The sequence below is a fragment of the Zootoca vivipara genome, chromosome 4, assembly GCF_965207765.1.
Source record: "Zootoca vivipara chromosome 4, rZooViv2.hap1.1, whole genome shotgun sequence".
NCBI lineage: Eukaryota > Metazoa > Chordata > Lepidosauria > Squamata > Lacertidae > Zootoca > Zootoca vivipara.
This window is the reverse complement of record NC_142587.1, coordinates 21,196,906-21,209,870: the sequence shown is the minus strand read 5'-3', so window position 1 is coordinate 21,209,870 and position 12,965 is coordinate 21,196,906. Positions and strand designations below refer to the sequence as shown.

Below are 12,965 nucleotides of genomic sequence, written 5' to 3'. Positions count from 1 at the left end.
AACTCATTACAAAAAGTACACATACAAACACACACACACACAGAGCAGATATTAGTACTCACCACTGTGCCAAGGAACTGAATGCTAAGATTTCCACCTGCATCACGTGAAAGGCACTAGAAGAAACCAATGAACAGCAGTTATATTATGTTCTATAAACAGAAGCAATAGTTGCCCCCATTCAAGAGTGCTAGCAAAGTTACATTTTATGAGGCAAGGATACGTATACACAAAGTTATTTACCATATTTTTCACTCCATAAGACGCACTTTTTCCCTCCCAAAAGGGAAGGGGGAAAGTCTGTGCATCCTATGGAGCGAATGTGAGAGCTAGAGCCCGTGCCAGAGCCAGAGCCGCAAGCAGCGGGAAACCGGCTCTCGGGCTGCTTCCGTGACAGCGAGTGAGGTGAGAGGAGAGACAGAAGGGAGCCCCTTCCGCCCCTCCCCCCAGCTTCCATCCTTCCTTCCCCTCTCTCTGCCTCTCTCTCTCTCTCCCCCCCTTCCTTTCTTCCCTCTCTTTTCCCTCCCTCCCTCCCTTTCTTTCTATCACTCACTCCTTCCCTTCTCTCTCTCTCTCACCCCTTCCTTCCTTCCTTCCTCCCTCCCTCCCTCCCTCCCTCCCTCCCTCTTCCAACTTAAATAAAATATTGGGGTGGCAGGAAAGCCCCACCTCACATACCGTATCAGCCTTTCTCAACCTGTGAGTCCCCAGATGTTGTTGAACTACAACTCCCATTACCCCTAGCTAGCAAGACCAGAGCTCAGGGATGGTGGGAGTTGAGGGATGATGGGAGTTGTAGTCCAACAACATCTGGGACCCACAGGTTGAGAACCGCTGCAATTGATCTCAAGACAAAGTGCATGCACACTATATGAATGACAATGCCCATCAACATGGGGGGAGACGACTTCCTCAAATATTTAATGGGGGGTAAAGGCACCTGGGCCTCTAGTAGTTGGCTGCTATGCCTAGGACAATTCAAGAAAGCAAAATATTTTTAAAAATTGTTTTCCTCCTCTAAAAACTAGGTGCGTCCTATGGTCAGGTGCGTCTTATGGAGTGAAAAATACTGTATTTCAGAAATAGGCTGTTTGCATGCAATGCTAAGCCTAACCATGGCTTAACATGAACAGGTAAGTGTGCAGGTATTCATGCTAAAAACTGCAGCCACTTTGCTCCTCACCTGGTCCTGCTACTGTCGTGCTAACCAATTAAGCCACAATTTGGCTTAGTGCTGTGTCCACACTCAGGCTTGTGGTTTGCATTTTGCAGACAAACTAGGAGCGGTAGCCATCAAACAAACCTTGTCTACAGCTCATGATATCCCTGGAGCAAGGCAAACCATATGCTCAGGTTTGACTATAATGGGTTGCAGGACAGCAGCAAAGAGGGAAGTGGTTCTAGGTTTGGCTTAGCCTTATGTGCAAACTGACCCAGGACTCTACAAGATATCTACTTGAGTCAATACAGATTAGCGGTTAGAGTCTTAAAACTGAAGAGGTGCAAGTCCAAATCTCCAATCAGGGATAAGGCTCAGGGCTGATGCACGAATAGGGCAGGGGGCAACTATTCATGCCACCCTGAACTACTTGGGGGAGGGAGAGGGGTGCCATCTAAGAGGGGCCGAAGGGCCCCCCAGTTTTCAAGGATGCACACACCAGCCCACTCAGTTGAGGGGGCAAACCAGCATGTCTGGGCAGGGTGGTGCAGTACCAGTAGTAATTCTGAAGATCCTCATCTACACTTCCCCTACATTATTAACATTCTTATTAAAAAGTAGGTTCACTTCCAATTTGAAACAAAGATGAAAAATTGCTCAAATTCAAAGCAAGAAGCCTGATCCTTCTGTTTTCACACAACAAGCCATTAAGAGGGCAGAGACTAGCATAGAATATATTAACAGTAAATTGGACTACAAAAGTCATGAACGGCAAATGTTCTTTGAGAAGTTTTGACATATGGTATTTTAATTGTTAGTTCCTTATTTTCCACATGGTATTTTAGTCTCACCATAACCCTGAAAGGTAGATTATGCAGAGAGATAGCAACGAGTTTCACAACTTTCCAAGGATTTGAATCTGAATTCCCCCATGCCAAATTCAATACTTAAAACTACAGGAACATCACTTTATGCAATTAACCTGAAAAAGCATAAAGCCTTGTAGAGAAATGTTATATAAATGTATGTTTATGTTCACATTTTAAGGAAAAATAGTATATAAGCTGTGTGTTTGTCCATGTCGGAGGCCTACTATACCACTGGCCATAACTGCTTGGTGAAAGGTTCCGAGTGGAGAAAGAGACCATCACTTTGGCAATTTATTACCTGGAACAGGCAGATTCAGTCTAATAGGTCTGGGTGACAGCAGACTGTGACTGGCTTGAGGCTCTACTCAGTTGGGAGTTAAGTTGACATTGGTCAGCTGAGGAGTGGTAATAAAGGGAGTTGATGAGGGGAGTGTAGAAAACCGCCCAGAGAATATTATCAGTGTCATATTAATACTTGTCTGATGAAGATCATAAGATGGAAGCTGGTGTTAGTCTGAGAGGCTGCCTCTGAAAAGTCTTAGCAGAGGAAACTTGGACAAGTAGTGTTTTTAAGTTACTGGTAGCCAAATCAAACAAGCAGCCAGAAGTACAACCCAGAGGCAGTTTGTCCCTAGCCGCTGGACTAGGGCGTGGGAGAATTTGGCTGGGGTGGAGGTTTAAGAAATTTGGCCTCATGTAAATAAAAGCCACTTAGAAGCTGCTGTCAGTGCCAGTGTCTCTTGAGTCTCCACAAACTCTCAATGAGCACATTCAAGATCCCAGTGTAAATATCAGTATTCCCATATATACATAATAGCGAATCCTGACTCTACTGGGTGTCCATCTCATGCCTAAGCCTACACCACGAGCTACTAGGAGGTCTCAAAAACCATCTGTGAATTGGTAGCAGTGAAAAATTTGAAAAGCACAGGTGCTTAAAGCTGTGTTTAGATAAAGTGAGGTGGAGAAACAGGTATCTGTTACACCTATGAAGTTCCACACAGGTAAACAGAATAATTGCAGAGCTATGTATGTTATCTAAAATCTGCTCTCTACAAAGCAATCTGCTCTGTACAAAGCAATGTTTACTGGCAGCAAGTCTTCCTTCTTGACATCCTCTATAGCAGGAGTCAGAAAACGTTTTCAGCAGGGGGCCAGTCCACTGTCCCTCAAATCTTGTGTGGGGCCGGACTATATTTTGAAAAAAAGAAGAATAAATTCCTATGCCCCACAAATAACCCAGAGATTCGTTTTAAATAAAATCACACATTCTACTCACGTAAAAACACCAGGCAGGCCACACAAATAACCCAGAGATGCATTTTAAATTAAAGGACACATTCTACTCATGTAAAAACATGCTGATTCCTGGACCGTCCGCGGGCCAGATTTAGAAGGCGATTGGGCCGGATCCCTTAGTTTGCCTACCCATGCTCTATAGCAAAACTTTATGAAGCAACACCTTCTTCAAAATCTCTTTTTCTCAGCTGATGGGTCATTTAGTGGTACTCTACTCTTTACAACCAAAGGAAAACAAAGAAGAATGTGCCAAGTCTTGACATATTTCAACTAAAATGATTAATGGAGTGGAAAATATGGCAAACAAAATTTCATACAAAAATCCTGACATTTATGTTTATAAAGGAAACAGGAATATACACTTTTCCCCACAGACTGGGAGAAACACAATCAAGTTTTGGAAACAGCAAAGGAGAACAAAGCACCAGCTGCTTACAATGAAGCAACTGTATGCCAAAACAAACAGATACAGAATACTTGATAAGCTGTCAAAATTCAATCGAATTTTTTTTAATGGAATGCCCTTCTCCTACATTAAACTTCTTGTCATTGATTTTACCTCCACCACCACCACCACAGGTTTTGCAAACTAGTCAGCAGCACTGACTGGGTTTTTTTCCTGGTTTTGCAAACTACTTACTAGTAGGAGCCATTTTCCAGGCAGGGTGGGTTGGGAGTAGAAGAAAGAAGGGGGGAGGGAAGGAAGAAGATAAGGCAACAGGTCCTTGTTATTTAAAAAATGAATTAATGAGAGATGGAGAAAAGAGAAATATAAGCAGCTAAGGAAGGAGAGAAAGAAAAACAAAGAGGGAAACACTATGTGCTTTAGTGGAGGCAAGAACTAAATTGAAGGATGAAGGAGAAAGAGACTTGCAAGTCAACCAACCACATATCCCTGCCCTTGGTGCTTGAAAAGGATAGAACCCAATAAGCAGATGTCTCCCATGCTAACCAGAGACCCTGCATTATAAATATGGTCCCCTGATGCACCAGTTCATACAGTGCTGGCTCCAGAGTCCAGAGGGAAAGCTCAAAGGAAGCAGAGGCGGCTGCTCCATCTCCTCGCACTTATTACTGCTTGCATACTCAGAGGGGGTGAGTGAACAGGAACAGTGTTAGAAACTGAGATATGAAATCTAGGAGCTACATGGCACCTTAAACCTAGGTTATGGGTGCAACAACAGAATGTCTAGGCGCACTTTTTTTAATAACAAGAATACAAAGCTGAAAAGGAATGAACTGCAGCTAAAATATTATATTCATTTTTCACATGGTTTAGTCCTTCCCCCGCCCACCCCCCTAATATCCTTAAGAGGGTCTCTTCTCCAGTCTTCCGAGAGTGGCTGGAAGTTGGGGGAGGCAGAAAAAGATCCTCCATTCCTTACACTCTGCAGTACTGCGCCCAGAGCTCGCATTAATGAGATTCCCTGTTGCAAAATGCGCCTAGAACAATGGGAGTTTCAAACTCTGAACAGGAGGCAGAAACATCCTCCAAATCACCTGGAAGACCATGTCAGGACTTTAGCACTTACTACCTGTAACTGAAGATAAATTTCAATGTATTGTGGTACACAGGGGTTTTTTTTTTTAAAAAAAATCTGCCTACCACCCACCCACCCCCTGATGTTCTTTTGTTGCTGCTGCTGTTGGTGTTGTCTGGACAATTAAAATAATTATTATTAAAAATAGAGCGAGAGAGATAGTGCACTACTGGTTAGTTCAGTTGGTTAGAGCATGGTGCTGATAATGCCAAGGTTGCATGTTTGATCCCCATATGGGCCACCTGCATATTCCTGCATTGCAGGGGGCTGGATCAGAAGACCCTCAAGATCCCTTCCAACTCTATGATTCTATGAATAGGCAGGGACAACAAGGAGGTGTTGCAGCAGGACCAGAAGGCTCTGGAGATTGACAGCAGGGTCCCTGCAGGTTGTGGCCTTTGGCAAGCGCCCAAAGAAGCCTACCCAGGAACAATGCTTTTGATTTCAGGGGCAGTTTCACATTCAGATTGCATACTTTAATTCATTCAATGTTTTTTAAGGCTCTTCTGGAGCTGAGCTACATTGTGTGGCTTAGAAACCTTGGCATCAGATTCCACTAATAGACTCTTGTCTGGAAAACACTGCAGTTGTTGAAAAGAATCCAGATATTTAAACCTGTTGAGTGCCCTAATCAACACACATTATCTGAAATACAAAAATCAGAACACTTCAAGGTGTGAATGGACAAGTATGATGTACTTAATGAGCATACAAGAAATGCTGATTATGGAGCAGCTGCAAAGTGCCAATTATTCGGCAGCTCTTGCTATACAAGCAATGTTGACCTTTCCATCTTTGCTCTTGGTAAATTTTGTTTAGTATAATTTGCGACACAGCATCCAAAATTGTACAGTAGGACAGGAAGGAAGGAAGGAAGGAAGGAAGGAAGGAAGGAAGGAAGGAAGGAAGGAAGGAAGGAAGGAAGGAAGGAAGGAAGGAAGGAAGACCTATGACACTCAGGGTGAGAACCTGAGAGAGGGAAAGTTTGCTTCGGTGGTGACAGAAGGAGTGTTGTAGCAGTATTACTGTCTTCCACAGGACAGCATGGGATGCACCTTTTCTACTGAGCCTTAATTTATTATCTTGTGGCCCAGGTGCACACAGTGATATCAGATGATTATGCTAGGATATGTCTGGATGGACAAGTAGATACGAAGATGCTGCCCCAATTTCAAAAGGCACAGAACTGACACTGACAGCCTAAGGAAACTGAAAGCAGAAAAATGTTCATTCATAATTACCGGTATATTGGAAATCTATGTTGTTTCACAACCAGAAGAGCTGCTGGCACAACTGTTATAGATGAATTATTGACCTTTATGGAGACAAGCATGAAACCATGCAACAATTATGCTAAAGAATGCAGTGAACATAAAATTTGATTTAGTAAACCTATACCCCACTGCAGGTTTTTCTTTAATTGATATACAAGTGACGTTAAATGGTTAGATGCAAACCCTTGTTGCAGTGCTTGTTCTCATAGGTTTTCATCTGAAATCCGAACCAATTTCTTCTAGATTTAGAGAGCCTCAACAGTGGAGGGTTTCCTATAATGTCTTGTTAAAGAAGCACTTGAATATGATTCTTGACCTATGGAAGAATGAATTCTCCTATCATTCTCTGGATCAGCTATTTCACTATTTGCAACGTTAATGCCAATCAGTGCTTTTTCCCTAGAAAAATAGGTGCTGGTACACACCATGAAGTTGTTACACTGTCACACTTTTTTACAACAAAAAGGAGATCCCAGTACTGCAGACCCTTGAGTACCCCCTAGGGAGGGAGCACTGATGTCAATGAAGAAGACAACTTATCTGGCAACTGGAATTATTATTCACCATACATACTGATGATAACATTCATATCCCTGCTTTCTATTCTTTCACTGTATGTGGTTCCATATCTGTATTCACCAGAAAGGGGAAGATTGAATCCTATATGATAATACCATAGGAAGAAAATTTTCTTTTGGTGTTTCTAAACTTAAGAGACACCAATACTATTTTCTATACAACATTCATGCATTTGGGAGTCAGTATGCTACATCATGGTTAGATAGCTGCACGGAGACTGATCAGACCCAGGTTCAAATCTCCCCTCAGCTTTGAAAACGTACTAGCGGACCTTCAGCCAGTCACTGCATTTCAACCCAACCTATTTCACAAGGTTTTTGTAAGGCTAAAATTGGGACTGGAGGCATGTGTACACCCCTGAGCTCCCTGGAAAAAGGGTGAGAGAGAAAAAATGTAATAAATAATAAATAAATGAAATGTCTGTCCAATGTAGGGGGAGGACAAGGAGAAGAATGTTAATTAATTGTGGATTTAACACAACATACGCACCCTGGGGAAAACTTCTGGGGGGAGGGGGAAACTATTTTCAAATCCCACTCCTCTGAAGAGTGCAGCAGCAAATTACAGAAGCATCATTTAAAAGAGGAATAACTACATTACAGTGATGTGGGGAAATGACCCAAAGACTCAATCAATCGGCATTTCAACATCTCATTGGAGCTGGAAAGTAGGTAGTAATAATCAGCCTGGTAATTACCTAGAATGAGGAATGGGAATACCCAGATGACAAGGATATGATCATATTTTTACAGCTGAAGAGAACAATGAAAACATTATTTCGGGCAGTCAGATGAGAGTGACAGTGACTAACAATGTTGCAAATGTTTTTGCTTCAAACAATGAGCACAATTCAGCCAAGGATTTTTTAAGTATTAACTTTGCAGAAGTGATTAACTTTGGCAGGGTTATGCCCAACATTTTTTCCAGTGCCAAAAAAAACCATGTATATTACTAAAACTGATTAGGCCCGACAGGGCAAGAACCGGCACCTGGCATCCTTGGGCAGCTGTCAGGGACCACGTGTCCCAGCAGGGCCCACAGCTGAGGTTTGCCCTGGGCCCCCATTAAAAAAAGCCTGAGCAAAATTGGACAGCTGGGTCTAGCTACCATATTCCCACAATGCTCTTGATGCAGCATCACTCCACAATATTATGGGAAATAAAATTGCAGCTAGACTCAATCACATTAGTGGTTCTTATACTTGGAGCTTAGAGTGTTTGGCTTACCTGGTGGTTACAGACAATGAGAGAGTCCAAAAGCAAAGGAGGAGGTCTCGCCAGAGATCACTTTGTCCAGGACTCTCTCAAACTTTGGCCTGGCCCTTCCCCAAGCAGGCACAGTGCCCATGTGCAAGAACGTCCCTTAAGCTTGAAGAGAGCTCTGTCATATTCCCCGGTGGGCACAAAAGATGCCCACCCTGGCACTCCTCCTATATTCTCAGACAGCTCTTCCTCTCTACTCAGGCAAATCAGGCAAACTGTGGAGCTCATGTAGCTTGCCTGGGTAGAGTAGAAGTTATGGATGGGGAATATGGAGATATGCACACAGTCCTCTCATTCTCTCGCATCCAGCTGTACTGCTGGGTGCACACACCACCACACTGAAGAGGGGAGCACGGTTTTGTCAAGTTCTATAGGGATATCTCCCTGTGCCGGAAATATCCTAATAATATGCAATAACTAACACAATAAAATAAAAATAAGGGACAGCTAAGAGGTGCTTTAGTAGGGTTCCATAGCATTTGTTCTCATCAGACTTGGTTATTTCCAGCATATAAATCAGTCCTTGCTCTCCCTCTATTAGAACCAGAATATTCACTAACAGGGAAGCATCTTCAGGCCAACAAGGCAATAAGAAGCATCTTAAACAGCTCACACACTTTACCTATTAGACCAAGTTATTTTAATAAAGTGAATATGGTAGGTTGGTTCTTATGGAAATGATGCTCCTTTGCATATTTAGTGATGACAGACATATATATCAATTACATGAATTCATACAAATATGGACAATTTTAAGCCATACTGCTGCTAATAGTGTAAACTTGTGCCCTGTAACTTGGATTACCCCAATTGCCACTAAAATAACATTAGAATATAACAGTAAGTCAGTTTAACATTTTATTCCCAAAGAAGTCCTCCCGCCTCCAGGACAAGGATCCTCCGATGACACCAGTAATTGAAAATGAGCTGAGGAGATCTCACCCATCACTATGGTGAGTAAAGGTAAAGGGACCCCTGACCATTAGGTCCAGTCGTGACCGACTCTGGGGTTGCGCGCTCATCTCGCATTACTGGCCGAGGGAGCCGGCGTATAGCTTCCAGGTCATGTGGCCAGCATGACAAAGCCGCTTCTGGCAAACCAGAGCAACACATGGAAACGCCGTTTACCTTCCCGCTATAGCGGTTCCTATTTATCTACTTGCATTTTGACGTGCTTTCGAACTGCTAGGTTGGCAGGAGCTGGGACCAAGCAACAGGAGCTCACCCCGTCACAGGGATTCGAACCGCCGACCTTCTGATCAGCAAGCCCTAGGCTCAGTGGTTTAACCAGAGCGCCACCTGGGTCCCTACTATGGTGAGTAGGAAAGGCCTAACAATAACAAATTCATCATGGGATATATTTCTTAATTATTGCTACTTAATGGAGCATTAATAAGGTGGGCAGAACATGTACTGAGTCTGAGGAGAGCGTGGGTGTGAGTCAGTCCTCTGGGGAAAGATAGCTGCTTCCTAAAAGGTGAATCATCATAAGAATCTCAGGATTTCAATTTATAAATTACCAGGACTTCAAAATTTATCCAAAAAGATTTAACCATCAGACAAATGTGACTTGGTGCATGGAATTACTCCTCCTACGTGCATATGGATCTCAGCAACATTGCAAGATTCCCCACACTGCCTTCAATGCAAGTTAAGAATGTGCAAATATATTCTGGAATGCAGCCAAATTTCCAGATCTATAAAAGGTATTTAAAAAGCAGTAGCAGAAGAATGTTTACCTGTATAGTCCTCTGAACACCATTTACATTGACAGACAGCAGGGCTGAAGCCAAGTTCCACTCCCCAGTCACACTAAGTTTTATCCCGTCGACGTCCACCTGTTGTGACACCAAAGAAAACTGTTACGATAAAGCCAGACAAGAAACAGATCTCAAGTTCATTACTGCATACAAAGGAGCAACCATATTAAAACAGATGGCTCCCAAGCAACCTGTCATGTTTACTGCTCCTGCCACAAAAGACAAGGTCTAACAACAGAGTCTTCTTGGCATCTCTGGGGAAGAGGTGAAGGACCTGTGAACAGCTGCCTGTGGAGGGCTGTAAGTAATTTTCACGAAGTAGCAAACGCACACCCAACTTTTAAACCGTATCTGGACATGCTACATTTAGAGTAATTAGACAAGCAACGCGTATGAATTCTACTGACACTTGGCAACCCACATGAGAGGCCTTGCATATAATGTGCTCTCCAAGGACCAAACAAGAACTTTTTTCTACAGTTTAATGAAGGCCTTTCACATGGTTTTCTTAAAATAAGACAGTAATTATCTCAGCGTCCATTCAAACTTTTATATTTCTGTTGTGTTCCTCCTTTAGTAACTACTTACCTGCAGAATCATATACGTTCCTATGAAAAGACCCACAAAGCTATTTCTTTAATAACAATGTAAAGTAATAACTTTTATATAGAAAGCAAACTACATGTGAAAAAAACTGGAAGACTGTCAGTGCCCCATTCTCCCAATATAGGATCACAGAATTAAAATATCACTGCAATTTAAATTATGATTTGTGTTTGAACAAGCTGTTATTTTATACAGCACAGGGTACAAGTGTTAAACGTCAGCAATATTTCCTTTCACTATAAATTCAAAGAAAATGGAAAATCCATTTAGTTTTCTAAGATCCAACTCAAAAAGTCTTTTTTTTTAAAAAAAACAAAACAGGATCCATCCATTTCCTCCCCCAGCCTGTATGATCTGGAAATACTTATTTAAAAATTTTCAGATTAAGAAAAGCACTTACTGGAAAAATAACGAAATAAAAATATGCAAACTTCAATGCTGCAGCTCCATAAGCAGTTCAGGGCAGGCAAATGGGTGCCAACTGGGAACTATCATTCATGAAGAAAGATAGCATCTCAATTTATGATTAAATTCATTGTAAGATATAGTATGGGATATTACTTAAGGTAGAAATACTTTCAATACCTTTCTCTTGTATACCAACTTTTCCAACAATGGAAATTTAGTAGGCGTGGCACCTATCCTTAAATCCAGAATGATAAAAATGAAATCAGTGAAGTTCATCTCCTCCTAACGATAGGGGGATCCTCCCTAAAAGTTAAGCACCTCCCATCTCTTATCACTTATTTTAAAAATGCTATGCTTGGCCTGACCCGCTTTCTACAATCTCCTCCAAATGTGAAATAATAATTAGAAATTGGGGGGGGGGGAGAGTCAACAATGATAAACCTGGATTAAGCACTTTGGACCATTTACTTAATGTTACCATTGAAACCTCAATAACTGGGACCAAAGCTTTAGACCTTATCAAATACTTCTTAGTGGACCATCAATGGCCAACTAGAATGTATCCTGCTCATCCACAGTGTTTCCTCTTTTTTTAATTCATCCAACGAACAATGGTGGTTGTTTTTTGTATAGGCTGCTTCATAATCAGATAGATAGATAGATAGATAGATAGATAGATAGATATGATTCATACTACTATAAAACTTAAGAGTTCACTTGAATACGCCAATAACTCTCCCTTCTTTGCAGGCCTATGCAGGACAAAGGGGCAGCCAGGTACACTTGCCCCAGGTCCCGAAGGGCTAAGTTGGTGAGGTGGCCCCTCCAGGGACACACTGAATTTCCCCCCTCCCCAGTTTATAACTTTATTCTAACAAGACTGCCACCCCGGACCTCATACAAGATCTGCATGGGCCAGCTTCTTTTTCAGTGTTCCTGTTTCTGTTGGCATACCTGTAGATGCACTGAGTTTGCTACTTGAGAGTGTGATCTTAAATACTAGATATAAATACTAAGACACCTGGGTGGCTTTAAAAGAGTATCAGACAAATTCTTGGAGGAATAGGCTATCAACGGCCACTAGTCACAATGGCTATGTTCTACCTCCACGGTCAGAGGCATCATGCCTCTGAATACCAGTTGTATGTGGTCGTCCTTATAGGACGTCCTGCCTTCCCACAGGCATCTGGCTGGCCATAGGATGCTGGACTACTAGGCCACTGACCTGCTTCTGCAGGCTCTTCTTATGGAATTTATTTGATGCAGTAATTGAATTAGGCATTCCAGCAGTGAAGCAGCAAATCTCAGGGTAATATCATAAAACCAAAATCTTCCTTCTAAGAAAGAGAGTCTGGAAACCAAGCCGTATGAGGAAAAGTTGAAGGAGCTGGGTATGTTTAGCCTGGAAAAGAGGAGACTGAGAGGAGATATGATAGCCATCCTCAAATATCTCAAGGGCTGTCACATGGAAGATGGAACAAGCCTGTTTTTCCCTGCTCTGGCGGGTAGGACACAAACCAATGACTTCAAGTAACAAGAAAGAAGGTTCCAACTAAACATCAGGAAGACATTCTGACAGCTGTTCGACATTGGAACAGACTCCCTCAGGAAGTAGTGGACTCTCCTTCCTTGGAGGTTTCTAAGCAGAGGTTGTATGGGTCTCTTCCAACTCTACAATTCTATAATTCTAAAATGGCCCACGGTCCAGCCAGTCCAGTTCCAGTTCCAGTTGTATGTATGTATGTATGTATGTATGTATGTATGTATGTATGTATGTACGCATGCATCTGGAGTGTCCTTCTCAATGTAACATTGACTACAGTATGCCTGACATCAATTTGCATTACTGGAGAAGTATAAATGGTGCATTAGAAGTTAGGAAAGAGAAAAAGTCTGAAGCAGTAGCATGCTGGGTTACACTAGAATAGAATGGCAAAGGCAATAAAAAGGAAGAAAGGACTGCAAGTTGAGCCTGCCAAGCTGGAAATGATAAAAGTTTATATGAAGGGAATATTGATATAAAACCTAGCTAGAATGGCAAAATGCATTATTTGCTTTCATTTGTTGACAGAAAAATGGTACCACTTTCACGAAAAAAGGTCACACATTTCTGTCTTGCAGATAAATGTAAGGTCATTTTTAAATAGCTTGAAAGCGATTATTGGTACAACCTCAAAAGGAAGTTCAAGTACCTGGGGTTTCAATCTC

General features: G+C 42.2%; 1 protein-coding gene across 3 annotated transcripts in view; it reads right to left on the bottom strand.

Annotated features, from left to right (window-relative positions):
* Positions 1–12,965, bottom strand: part of PCCA (propionyl-CoA carboxylase subunit alpha) — a 231,211-nt gene that overhangs the window by 61,689 nt on the left and 156,557 nt on the right. For all 3 annotated transcript variants that reach the window (XR_015949464.1, XR_015949463.1, XM_035114547.3), the window contains exons 20-21: positions 9,723–9,821; positions 63–116 (exon numbers count right to left, since the gene is read on the bottom strand). Coding sequence is in view for 1 of the 3 variants with exons in the window: in XM_035114547.3 (XP_034970438.1) it covers positions 63–116; positions 9,723–9,821 (153 nt within the window). In the remaining 2 variants the exon portion in view is untranslated. The remainder of the gene's footprint in view (positions 1–62; positions 117–9,722; positions 9,822–12,965) is intronic.